This window comes from Cavia porcellus, unplaced genomic scaffold (assembly GCF_034190915.1).
Source record: "Cavia porcellus strain 051 isolate PalLab524CR breed Dunkin Hartley unplaced genomic scaffold, mCavPor4.1 scaffold_16, whole genome shotgun sequence".
Classification (NCBI taxonomy): Eukaryota; Metazoa; Chordata; class Mammalia; order Rodentia; family Caviidae; genus Cavia; species Cavia porcellus.
In genome coordinates this window covers 33,835,540-33,849,338 of record NW_026947499.1, presented here as the reverse complement: position 1 = coordinate 33,849,338, position 13,799 = coordinate 33,835,540, and the positions used below count along the sequence as shown (strand labels likewise).

Below are 13,799 nucleotides of genomic sequence, written 5' to 3'. Positions count from 1 at the left end.
TCCACTGAACAGATTTCCTTAAGAAAAAGAGTCAAATCTCTAATCAAAAAGCAACAGCAAACTCCAAGTGTAAAATACTACAATAAAGTAACATAATTGGGCTGTAAAGGAAAATTACAGATTAAAAAGCAAAAACAGTCACCATGGCACACACCTGTAATTTCAGCTACTCAGGAGGTTGAGGGAAAGGGATCACAAGTTCAAAGCCAGTCTGAGCAACTCAAACTTGAGACATATGCTCAAAAAATAAAAAGAGCTGGGAGTAAGGAGGCTCAGTGAATTCAGTTCCCAACATCACACACAAAATATGTTTGGATATTTACAACTCTAGGCACATTCAACCATCTGATCTTTGACAAAGAGGTAAAAAATACGTGCTGAGAAAAGAAGATAGCTTCTTTATGAAATGGTGCTGGGCAAACTGGCTAGCCAGACAGTAGACTGAATCTAGATCCATATCTCTGACCATCACTAAACTAAAATCAAAATGGATCAATAATGTAAATATTAAAACAGCAATATTTAATCTGCAAGAAAATAAAATAGTTAAGACTTGAAGACACAGGTATAGACAAGGACTTTCTGAGCAGAATGTACAAGAAATAACACCAAGAGTCAACAAATGGTATCATATCAAATTAGAAAGCGTGTGCACAGCAAAGCAGACAACCTACAGAACAGAAAGAAATTGGCAGCCATTCCTTAGAGCACACTCTCAAATACACAAAGAACTAAAAAAAAAAATTAGGTTGGGTGTGGTAGCGCACACTTGTAATCCAGATACTTGGAAGGCTGAAGTAGGAGGATAAACTTAAATTCAAGGCCAGGCTAGGCTACATACTGAGTTTAAGGCCAGCCTGGACCATATAGCAAAATCTTGTCTCAAAAGAAAAAGAAGACTCCTCCTAAAATAAAGACTCAGTCTAACACTGGGCAACTGAAATGAATAAATACTTCTCATAAGAAGTACAAACAGCCAATAAATACATGAAAAATGTTCAGCATCTCTCTAGCCTTTAGAGAAATGCAAATTAAACAACACTGAGATTCCAACTTATTCCAGAAAGAACGGCTATCACCAAGAAATCCAATAATAACAAATGCTGGTGAGGCTATAGGGAAAAAGGATCCCTTCTGTACTGCTGGTGGGAATTTAAGCTAACACAACCACTATGGACATCAGTATAGCAATTCCTCAAAAAAACTTAACTTTCTGAGCTTCTAACCCCAAATGCACAAGAAATAGCACCAAGAATCAACAAATGGTATCGTTATCATATTAGAAAGCACTTAATCCAGCTACTCCCTTTCTAGGTATCATTCCAAAAGAGTTAAAGACATCATCTTAGAGTGATTTTATGCATACTATGTTTATAACAGTACAATTTAGCCTGGATGTCCAATCACCAAATAAATGGATAAAGAAAATGTGGCCTTTATATGCAATGAAGTAGTACTCTCTCATAAAGGATAAACTTGAGTCATACTTTGTAGAAAAACAGGTACATGTTGAGACCATAATGCTAAGTGAAAAAATTAGACACAAAAGCTAAGTGTCACATGATTTTCCTTACGTGAGAAACCCCAAGCACAAATAAGAGCAAAATATAAGACTATATAAAATAGGGAAATAAGATCTTTTGCAAGCATTGGGGAAGTAGGAGGTGGGAAAAGAATTAAAATGTGTTACATACAAGTATCAACTCTTCCTGAAGAATATAATTATTATATATTATAAGCATGTACCAATAAAAATTAAAAGTAAAGTATGTGTGGATATTTAAAAGTCACCAAATTTCTTTTCTCAAGTATTACTTTCTCATGAAGAAACCAAGCAGCTACTCCAGAAAAAGTGTCGTGGGATAAAAACAGGTTACCTCTTACAGGCTGACTTCTCTGTGAGCAGCTCTGGAGAAACATACTGTGCTGTTCCCACAAATGAGTTGGCCCTGGCTGAGAAGAGGAGAAAGAGAAAAGGTCACTCTTGGAGACACAATTTCTTGCCCTCCATTGCAGTTGCCCTGTTGGAGCATTCCTCAGGTGTCAAGGTCTAACATAGCTGACAAGAGTCGGTTGGCAGTGGTGTTATCTGGAGCAGCCAGCTAGCCCAGGTCCCACCTAAGGGCACCTGCTGGACCCTGACATTGCACCCTCTTCTCTGGTCCCTCCTACCTGATGCCTGGTGAGAAAGTGCCTATCACACTCTCTCATCATGCAGTCACCAGACCAAGGCAGCATGAGGACAGGCCTGTCTGTGTTTTACTCACTGCTGGACCTGTGGCGCCTAAACACATGGAACACACAGCAACCACAACAAACAGCTGAGGCCAGGGATCCCTCTTTTCAGTCACCAATAGCTTACATGTTTGAGACCACAATCATAGGAATATTCAGCTTCCAGCCCCCAAGGCTCAGCCTATGTGACACTTAATAGTAGGCTACAGTGCTGGCATGCAGACCCTCTAGACCCACAAATCACTGAAGACTCCTGATTGCCCAAAGGCCCAAGGACAGAGACGATTCATCAGCTATAGTATGGCAGACAAGAACAGTACAATAGCTGGTCCAGCTTCCTCCGTTCCAGGGACTGGCAGGGCATCACCACCTGTCCTGCCTATAGGCTGTGAGCTGTCCTTCCCACCAATTAGACAGAGGAAGCCCACAGCTCTGCTATAGGGACCCAGCCCAGGTGGTCCCTCAGTTCTATAAACGATCCCTTCAGTACACTGGTTTCTGTGAAGATTTCATAGTGCATTTGTGTCCTCCAAAACCCAGAAAAATACTGTCAACAACAGTGGGGAGACACCTATGAGAAAAGAAAACCAAACCAAGAGCCAATAACATATAAGACCATTCAACAATGTAATGTGCCAAAGAGACGTGAATTAATAAAATAATTCATCCAAAAGGCAACAAGAAAAGGACTAATACATGATACTGGTAAGGATCTTGGGGACATGCAGTAGGACTACTACAGGGTAATTTCCAGAGTATCATTTCCCAATACCGACTACAATTTTTAAGCTGGCCTCTGAATGTACGTATGTCAGTAATAGAGGACTTGCCTAACATGTATGAGGTCCTGGATTCTAACCCCAGCATTGCTGGGGGGAAAAATCATAAGGAACAGGCCCATAATAAAAACCACAGCAAGTACTGCAAGATGGAAAAGAGCTGTGTGGGGAGGGGAATGTGTGGCATGCAAACCTTATTTTTGTTTTTTGGGGTTTTTTTGGTACCGGGGATCAAACTCAGGACTATGTGCTTTTTTTTTTTTTTTCTTTTTTTGTCTTTTTCGTTTTTATCAGTACCAGGGATCGAACTCACGACTGCCTGCTTGCAAGGCAGGTGCTTATACCGCTGAGCTATATCCCCAGCCCCGACTATGTGCTTTTAAGGCAGGCACTTATGCCGCTGAGCTAAATCCCCAGCTCCAAACCTTTTTTTTGTAACACAGGAAAATCCATTTCACTAGGACTTACTTTAATTTTGCAGTGTTGAGGATGGAACTGAAGGCCTCATACATGCGAGGCAAACTACATCCCTCCCCTGCCATTTGGAAAGCAGCTTCTCTATCCTGAGGTAGAGGTAGGGAGTCCAATCCACGCCAGAATGGTGGTAAGACCAGGCAGTTGTAAAAGTGACTCAAGTCCACAGAACAGAAGGATGAGAAATGGCTGCTGGACAAGGCTTTAGACATCCATCCACAGACAGTGCTACAGGATGGCTGCAGTGATTAACCATCCTACTTGCCCCACTTCCATCTCCTAGGCCTCTCTTCTACTTGCTGAGCAGAACCTCCACATTTGGCTCATTATCAGAAAGATCTGTTTTCAAGTCTTTCTAGAACACTAGTTTCCAGAAACAAACTTCGAGCCCTAAATTTCAGATACCCTGGGTTTTGTCAAGATTCTTATGAAGAGAGCCAAGGCTGGGGCAGATGAAAGGCTTACTTCAAGTGACTAAATTACTCTCACCAAGACACATCTATAAATCCTTTAGTAAGGGCAAAGTCACGAGTCTTCTCTGCCAGGAAGTCCTCATCAATTTCACAGGCCCTCAACAGTTGCCCTGCTCCACTGCCCATCTCTTCCCTTTGCAGTCACAACAACCCAGAACCACTGAGACAGAGGTCTGCAATTATAGGACATCTATCTTTTGAGGGACAGCATATAACATATTCATTGTATAGCTAAGTACAATGGCCTTGTTCCCATCAAGACTGGGAGTTTTCAAGATATTTTGGGTAAACTATCTCTGCACAAAGTAAAAAGGAGTCAATCAATGCAGGAATAAATTCTAAAAGTCTGAACTACTTCAAACAAAAGATGAAAAAAAGTAAAAATGAGTCATTCTCCTTTTTCCTCTGACAAGCAAGAAAAGTCTCTTTTCTCTCCCCAAAAAAGTTCATTTAGGGCCAAGGATTTAGCTCAGTGGCATAAATGCCTGCCTGGTAAGCACGAGATCATAAGTTCAATCCCCAGTGTCCAAAAAAAAAAAAAATTCCATTTCACTAGTTCACCAGTATACTTCATTTTTGTGTATTTTTAAGTGGCTACAGAGCGGTAAGATGTGCTAAGGGCCGGGGGTAGCTCAGTGACATAGCACCTGCCTGGCAAGCACAAGGTCCTGAGTTTGATTCCCAGTACCAAAAAAAAAAAAGAGTAGCCCTGCGCTAAACTATCAAGCTCTAAAGAAAATCTGTATGAGGGAAAAAAACATCCAGAGCATAGCACAGGTGAGTGACTCTGGAGACTAACTCAAAAAATCACAGCTGAGTCCCAGCATTACTGTCCCATGGGACACTATGGGCTTATATTAAGTAGGACAAGCTAGCAGGCCAGCCTAGAACCTGGGGATTACAGAGATGGTGCTCTGGCTCCCAAGTTTCCTTTTCAAGGTCACTTATTAACTCACAAGACAGTTCTCTTTCCCCTACACAGCATTGTAAGAGTACAATCTCTCTACACAATGCATTAGAACAATTTTTAAGAGTTTGGATTCCATCCAGTGAGCACTAGAAGGGCAACAGGTCATTACCTAGCTACTAAGTGGCCCTGGCCACTTTTCTGGCCCAGGTGGACTCTCAGCTAGTTCTCAAGAATAGCGGTATCACAGTGCAATTCAAGACTAGATGCTACTCCAGGGAACAAGGTTCAAGGCTCAAGAGTCAACAATTACAAATAAGGAAGTGACCAGCACCAATCCCCTCTCCTCTAGTGATGTTTCTAGAACCTCCCTAAAACCAGGGTGCCTGGGATACAGGCAGTTGTACACATCTTGTGGGGATGGGGACACAGTAGAGTAGGTGGTTAAAAAGGCCTTAGAGTCCAGGAACATGTTCCCCAGACACCACACACAGTATCCACAGGAGGAGCCAGCTGAGCACTTGGTGCACAAATTACCATGATTACCTTGTACCATGTATTGTGGAGGAAGACAAAGCACAGCATGCTCAGCAGAAATGGGAGCTGCCCCCAGTGGCCAAACCACATATTGCCTTGAGCCCAGTAGTAGGAACCAGACAAAGGCACCAGGGTCCCTGCATTCATGATGAAGCTGACATAATGTAACACATTCTTTGAAGCTGCAGTTGCTCTTGATCTTAAGTGCAGAACCAGGCTCTGACAGAAATCAAACTTACACACCTTGTTTACTCTCTGGAGATAACACTTTTGCTGTTCCAAAATCTGTGATCTGGATGTGCATGTCTTCATTTAACAAAATATTTTCTGGTTTAAGGTCCCTGTAAAAGCAAAATTTTACAGCTGAAATAAAATACTTAAACAGCAGCAATATTACACTCTATATTTCAATGAAACAAAATGAAATGAATACTTACCATCTTTATACAAATCCAAAGTGCACACCAAACAAATACCAATTGCTTACAGTAAGGAGATTCAAATTATAACATTTTATAACTATCATAATTTTAATAAACGTTTTATTGACATATAATCTATGCTTTTTAACTCAAAAATAAAAAGTTTAAAAATACTCCCAATATGACTTTATCAGAAAGTCAAGGGGAATAAGACTAGAAATAAATATACACAAAAGCACTACTGACCAAATAAAAGTGCCAGATGAGATCATATTAGTTGCTGGCTTGGTAGAAAGACATCAGCTCATGCTGACCTGGCAAGTAAAGGCAGGACTCTTGATACACAAGTTCTTCTGACTTTTAGCCTCTACTCAGCTTTCACAGCAACCATCACCTGACACCCATGTCCCACTGTCCATAAAGCACCCTACTGCTGACCCCAGAGGACTGCAGTGGTTTTTGGTTGGAGGTCAAAAGGCCATAGGCCCTTTGTTCTCACACTGACTGTCCTATACATCCGCCCTGCAGCCTTGGGTTACCTGTGAATGATGCCCTTGCCATGCAGGTACTCAAGAGCAGACACGATCTCAGCTGTGTAAAATCGAGTGCAGGTCTCATCAAATGAACCAATTTTGCGGATGTATTTAAGTAATTCCCCATTTTTGGCATAGCTAAGGCCAAAGTCTGAATATGGTACAGTTAAGGAAGAATGGAAAAATCTTTTTTTAAAAAAACTAACTTTAAGAGCTCAGTAAGAAACACTCTCCCAATCACAGTACTGAGGATTAAACTGAGGAGAATTCCACCACTGTGATATATCTCCAGCTCTTCTAATTTTGAGAGAGTCTCACTAAGTTGCCCCGCCTGGTCTGAAAATTGTGATCCTTCCTGTCTCAGCCTCCCAAGTAGCTAAGACTAATGGTATATGCCATCATGCCCAACAGAACTTTTTATTAAATGCAAACTGAAGCCTAAGACAGTCACTCTTTTTTTAAGTCAGATTCAGCCCAGGCTCCAAGACCAGGCATCAGCACAATGTTTCTCACTATAACACAATACCATCATCCCTTTCAGCCTGGACTGTACTTCTAGACATACAGTCCCTAGAGGCATCTGTCACCTATAGGAAGAAACTACCAGAAATGGTTGTTGGCTCTACAGCCCCTGGCCAAGATACAGATAACATGTGTGAGGCTTCAAGCGCAGAGAAGAGATCTGGAAAAAGGTTTTAACTACAAACCTTGCTTGAGCTTGCTGCCTTCCATACACTGCTGACATCCATGCCTGTGGCTGCTCCTTCCATTGCATAAAAGTGACCCCCTTTGTAAGAGAAGAGCCATTTTATTAACTTCTTGATTTATCTGATCTATCTGTGAGGTGTCCACTAGGGAGAGACAGGAGGGGTATCCAGCATCCCCATGGACCCTACACTGCAATATGTTTCATTTGTACTCTCCTAGTTCTGATGGGACTGAGAGCTGACCAGAAACAGCTCCTGCTCATATAACTATTTCCCATGAACACACCAAACACTTGGGCCTCTGTTTGTTTGATTGTTTTGAGACAAGGTCTCACTATGTTGTTTGGGCTTGCCTTGAACTCACTGTGTAGCTCAGGTTAGCCTGGAACTTGTGGCAATTCTCCTATGTCAGCCTTCCAAGTGTTATGAATATAAGTACGCGCCACCACACCTGACTCATTGTGCTTTTATGTTACTGGAAATTCTCAGGTACCTCGTATCTCCCTGGCAGCCCAGGAACCACCCTGAGAAGCAGCTCTGGAAGTCACAAAGGGTGGTTTGTGTTCAAGATGCCTGGCTGGCCTTCTATCTGCCAAGGTACTACCATCTTCTACCAAGGAAGGAGAATGAGGCTCAAGGGCTGCAAAACAAACTCAACAGGGAAGGGACCACAGCCACAGCTATCCAAAGCTATCCCTATCCAGGGTATCTCTGACTCCTTTATCTCCCACCTTCGACAATGCTTGACAGAAATCTGAAATAAAAAGCCTCTTTATTTTGGGGAACCATACAGTCTTGGCCAGGTGCCACTCACTTCACCTGCCCACTCCCTCACAAAAAAAAAAAAAAAAAAAAGGGGGGGGGGTTGCTCCCACAGTCACTAGCTGTGATCTAGCTGGGCTAGCTGCAAGACCTTGCCTGTTTGGAGCCCAGGTATAAGGCTCAGACTTGGTTACAATTAGAAGGAGCAGTTTCTTGCCTTTTCTGGCTTTATGGTTTAACCCTTTACTTGATCTCTCAATGGTTCTTGCTTCCTGCATAGTACATCTCTACTCAGCAGTGGGTCAGAGGTGACCAACAGGTCTTAAATATAGTGTTTCCCCAGTATTACTGAAGTGTGCTTCTTCATAACTCATTAGAATGTTCAACCCTTGGCCATAGCCTATGCTCCAAGGGCAATAAGAAGGAAGTAGCAGCTGTCCTACCTCACACAGACCAGCCCTGTGAACAGAGCCTCTGGAGCCTGACAAGCCTAATCCTTACAGTTTGTAGAAGAGGCACCCAACCTAAAGATTAAGCATCTGACCCAAGGTCACAAAGCAAAGGTGGTACAGAATCAGAGTCTACCTAGAGCAGTATTTTTAACTCCTTACTGTATATATTACCACAAAGCCAAAAAGGTACAGATCAGCCTGATGAGAGCTAGAAAAAGATGGCTACCCAAACAGAAACAGTATCTGAGCCCTCTGCCTCTCTTTCCCAATAGAAATTATTGCTAAATGGATAGTGTCCTATTTAGGCATCTCCTCAAGTGAAGAGTTTCATTTTCTTTTCTTTCTCAACATAATACACACCATGGACCTGGGCATGGTCGCACATGCCTGTGATCCAGCACTTGGGAGGCTGAAGTAGAAGGATCGCCATGAACCAGGAATTTGAGACCAGCCTTGACTACTTAGTGAGTTCAAGGCCAGCCTGGATTATACAGCAAGAGATCTGTCTCAGAAATACACACACACACACACACACACACACACACACACACACACACACACGGATTTCAAATGGGGCAGAAGTCCTTAGGTCATGGGCCTGGGATTTAGCTCAGCTGCACAAGTGCCTGCCTGGCAAGCACAAGGTCATGAGTTTGATCTCCAGTACACACACACACACACACACACACACACACACACACACACACACACAAGGTCCTTGGGTCTCATTCTTGTGGGTCTTGGTGAGCCCTCACAACCCTTAAGGCTTTTGGAATTTGTCATTTTATTTTATTTTTGTGGTAATGTTGGCAACTGAATAAAATTTGATGATCACTAAAGAAAGACCTAGGGTTGCTATCCACCTACACAGCTTGGGTCAGTCTGTCCTGAAAGTCAGACAGCAAGAGCACTCTTACCTAAACTTTGTGGCCTAATTCAACTACCTGTGACCCTTGGAGATGATGTCAAGTGTATGTCCATAGTTTGGAAATGGTTTTGGTGTCCCCCAAGGAACATATGACTGGAGGCTTGGTCCTAGTGAGGGAATATTGGGAAGTTGTGGAACCTTTAATAGGTAGAGTTTGGTGGGACATCCTTAGGTCACTGGACTGGAAGCTGTTCTCCTGAATATCTTGGTAGTTTTTTTGTTTTTTTTTTTTTGAGACAGAGTCTCACTATGCAGTTCACACTGTCCTTAAACTCACTATGTAGCCAGGCTGGCCTTACTATGGCAAAAATAGTGCCTCAGCCTCCTGAGTGCTATTGATTATAGGCATATATCACCATGTCTGGCTTTTGTGACAGAAATTTTGATAAAATTTACTTGGAGTAATTCCTTTCAAAAGAAAAAGAAAAGAAGATTATAGGCACACACCACCATGCCTGGCTCTTGATTGTTCTTGAGAAAGTTGTCATAAAAAGAGCAAGCCCCACCCCATCCACTCTCTCTCTGCTCTCTGGTTGGAGATGTGATCCTTCTTCTGCACTTTTACTGTCTGCCACCTGCCCACAGGGCCACTGCCTGCACCATGTCATTTGGTGTAGAGAGTTCAGTCTCAGAACCATGAGCTGAACAGATCTCTTGTTTTATAAAACTGGCTATTTCAGACATTTCACGGTAGTTATAAAAGATACCCAGGGAAGAGGCACAGACAACAAGCACAGCATCCTGAGTGCCATGGCCTGAACCTTTAAATGTCTGTGAATCAGAGACTTCCACAGACTCAAAGAGGGGCAGTCACATTGGGATCCAGGGGGCATAATAGGGATCAGGACAGTCCCAGGTTAACAGACACAAAACAGAACATGAAAAGACCACTGATGGCTGATACATGAGCAGTCCCAGAAGAGATGGGGAAAAAGATTGGTACTGGAAGATAGCCGGCCCCATCTAGATGCCAACACACTATGAGACCTAAAACTACCAACAAAGGACTATGGGGTCATCACTCCCTGGAGCACACCACTGCTCCTCCTTAAGGAGACTACTAAGGAAAAGCCCTGAGAGTACCCCCACCATACTCTCTGTTCTGAACCTTGCCCCTAAGAAATTGTCAGTTCTGTCAATAATTTGCATGGGGACAAATCTTCTGCTCTGGCCCAGGCACTGGACCACTGAGTCACATCTGGCTCAGCATCTGGCAACCCACCATATCAACAAAGCTGACTTAGCTACCCAGCAACATCTTATCAGTTTCCTCCTCCCCTGGATGGCCAGGAGTGACAACCCTGGATCTGAGAGTCATCCTTCATGGGCAGCCATTCAATGGCTCACTCATCCAAACAATAAGCACCACCAGATATATCAAATGACAATCCAGTATCCTCCCAGCCCAGCAAATGCTCAGCCATGTTGCTCAGTAACAAATACCACTGAATGTCAGGCTCTGAGGGCTAATTCCTGGAGCTGCCAGACTCTGCTCTCTCAACATCATGACTCAGAGAACCAGACCACTTCATCTTGGGGTGGCACATCTATCAAACCCACATGCTTGAATTGTGTCCATAAACTCAGCCCCACAGGCCTGCACCTGGCCTAAACTACTTTTGCTAGCTTGCCCTACTATCTGGGTGATTGTGACATACTTCTTAATATTCTGTGCTAACACATCCCTCATCATGTAAGCCCATTAGGGCAGAGCCTTCTCCTTGCTTTCCAACACATTCCCATCTTCCTGGGAATGAAATGAAAAGCACTTCTAAATGAATAAAAGAAAATTTTAACTCCAGGCTCACCATGACAGCTTGAAGGGAGAAGAGGGAGGATAAATCCAGTCAGCACTAGGAAGAATCAAAAGACAGTATTAACAGTAGAAACAGAATGGGTAGGGTGACCTTTACCTATAATTAATCTCAGCACTTTAGGAGGCTGAGACAAAAAGGCTGCAAATTTAAGCCCCACCTGGGCAATTCAATGACTTAGTGAGACCCTGTTTCAAAACTTAAAATAAATAAGAGAGAGAGACAGAGACAGACAGACAGAGAGACAGCGAGACAGAGAAAGAGAGACAGAGAGAATGAAACACAAGACAAAAGCCCTGGGTTCAACTCCAAGGAACACACACACACACATACACAGTGGGAACAGGGGGTTGAGGGTATGGCTCAGTGGTAGAGCACATACTTAGCATGTATAAGGACTTTGGTTCAATTCCTAGCACTACAAAAAGTAAAAATTTTAAAGACAGACATAATGACATATGCCTATAAATGAGGGTAGATGATGCAGAAAGATTGTGAGTTTAAGTGTCATCTGGCAGATTTAGTGAGACTGTCTTAAAATTAAAAATAAGCAAATAAAAAAAAGGTTGGGAATGCAGCTGAGTACCGTGGAGTTTGATATCTAGTATCATTAAAAATTAAAAAATTTTTAAAAAGTGAGAACAGAACAGAACAAAGTTGTAACACAGAAGAATCAGTGGGAAATGGAAGAGGCACATAACCCCTCAGATACTTGGACCAGCTTTGAGGGCAATGATGGGAGGAGAAGGAAGGAAGAAGCTCCCCTGAAGGGGAGATTAGCCACTGGGAGCAAGGCCCAAATGCCTGGTTCAGAGGTGAGCTGGTGCCCCAAAGTTATACATCCACAAGCCTGACTCCGGATTTCTAAGCAATGGTTCAAGAGAAAACACTGTTCTCCCAGAGGTCAGAGAAGCAACAGCTATGGACAAAACAAAGACACAGTGGAAGACAAATCTGTTAGAGAAATAACAGAAATTTGTAGAGAGAAGAGGTACTAAGGAAGCCCACAGCAGGAGTACAGCACCTAGTGTGAAGAGGAAAGTTCAGGCTCCCATGGGCCTGCTCCCTGGACTTCTCAAATGTCCAGGGAGAGAGATGTCCCTTCCAACCAAACCCTATACCAAGGCCCAAACAGGGCAGAGAGGAGCTCACTGTAGGAGTCTGAAGATGCCCAAGATGGTTCTTTCTCTCCTGGCCCCTTGTTCACTTGAGTGCAGGGTTCAATAACTACCTGACACTAACAAAGATGTTGGTTAGAGAAATGAAGACATGCCTTTGCATCAATATTCAGTGGCCAGATTTAAAATAACAACAGTTCACTAGTTTGGTGTTTATCAATAAAAATCTCAAAAATTATGGGACAGTTTCCCCTTCAGAGAAAGACAGTTGTCAGCCTCGACCTCATTCAGTCTTTGGCACTGTCTGCTGCCTTGAGGAATGCCAGCCACTCAGAAATCCAAGAGTAGCAGGGTAATTTTTGCACTATACCCTTTCCTTCCAGGGGAAGAGGTTACTTGTGAGAATGAACAGTGGGGTGTCATGATTCCAAAATGAGAGGGAAGACTGATGTGATTTCAAATGGCACTAACCACACAAAGGATACACAGCTTTTCATCATCCTGAAAAGTGAAGTAAAGCTTAACGAAGAAAGGGTGATCCAGGCGTGACATCACATCTCGCTCTCTGGTTACATATGGGACTTTGTTTTCTTTTATAATATGACGTTTCTCCAGAATTTTAACTTAAGGTAAGAGATAAATGAGTTACAATAACTGGAAAAGGTAAAAACAGTAAAAATACATTTCATAAAAGTACTGGCACAAATTAATTTTTCCAAACTCACCCACACCAGCTTCATGACTCTAAGACCTAGATCTAAAATCAGCACAGAAACCTCCAGCCCTGCCAAAAAGTTGCTATGTTCATGAAGGCTCCCCTATCTCCAAGCCCCAGACACACAGCTCACTGGAACAAATACTTACTAGCATATTCTCGAGAGGTGGCTAGTTCTCGGGCCAGGACAACCTGGTTTGGGAAGAAAAGGGAAAAAGAGAAGGGGGAAAAAAAAAACAATGTAATAACCAAGAGATAGTCTGACTGATCACTGCCACACACTTCCCCACCCCACTCAAGGTTTGAAACCGTATTTAAATATTTTGGTTCTTGCACTAACAAATGGTAGAACATCACTGTTCATATTAAGGTATTCAACTATTAGCATATAAATCTCTGTATTGTTTCCAAAAGGCCCATGAACAGCTGCCAGTAGTCCTGAATGTACAGTAAAAATATAAATTCAAGAACATCACAGAAAGAGAGAAAAAAAGCCTCAAAGAGTAACATAGTCAAATGCTGCTGCTATTAACTACTGGGAATTTTTTCACAAAATAACTTCCAAGGATATGTCCTTTTAGTACATATCCATGGTAAAAAGTTGTGCTGAACATGGGCATTTTCTTTCTTTTTTTCTTTTTTCTTTTTGATACCAGAAATCACACTCAGAGCCTCGTGCTTGACAGGAAAGCACTGTGCCGTTGAGCTATATCCCCCATCCTGGCTTTTCGAATGACTGTTATCATACATTTCACTTCAGGATACAAGTATAAATCATGGCTATAAATGGCACAGGGACTAAACCAACGAGCCATCCCCACCCATGTTCCCAGGACACATCCATGTGGCCCCCTCTTTCCTCTCAGAATACACCTGAGCCTATGCTAGGACTCCACTTCAGGGACATAGCACCCAACATGGCATCCCCAAAATGGAAAAATTC

The 13,799-nt window shown here is 42.7% G+C and overlaps 1 protein-coding gene across 7 annotated transcripts in view; it reads right to left on the bottom strand.

Annotated features, from left to right (window-relative positions):
* Pdpk1 (3-phosphoinositide dependent protein kinase 1) overlaps positions 1-13,799 on the bottom strand; it is a 103,171-nt gene that overhangs the window by 25,596 nt on the left and 63,776 nt on the right. For 5 of the 7 annotated variants that reach the window (XM_063226334.1, XM_063226329.1, XM_063226331.1 and 2 more), the window contains 5 exons: positions 13,006-13,048; positions 12,627-12,764; positions 6,367-6,511; positions 5,649-5,746; positions 1,878-1,953 (listed from right to left, as the gene is read on the bottom strand). In XM_063226334.1, the coding sequence (XP_063082404.1) occupies positions 1,878-1,953; positions 5,649-5,746; positions 6,367-6,511; positions 12,627-12,764; positions 13,006-13,048 (500 nt within the window). Of the gene's footprint in view, positions 1-1,877; positions 1,954-5,648; positions 5,747-6,366; positions 6,512-7,067; positions 7,148-11,017; positions 11,063-12,612; positions 12,765-13,005; positions 13,049-13,799 lie in introns of all 7 variants that reach the window. The other 2 variants (XM_063226330.1, XM_063226335.1) reach the window with 2 other exon arrangements.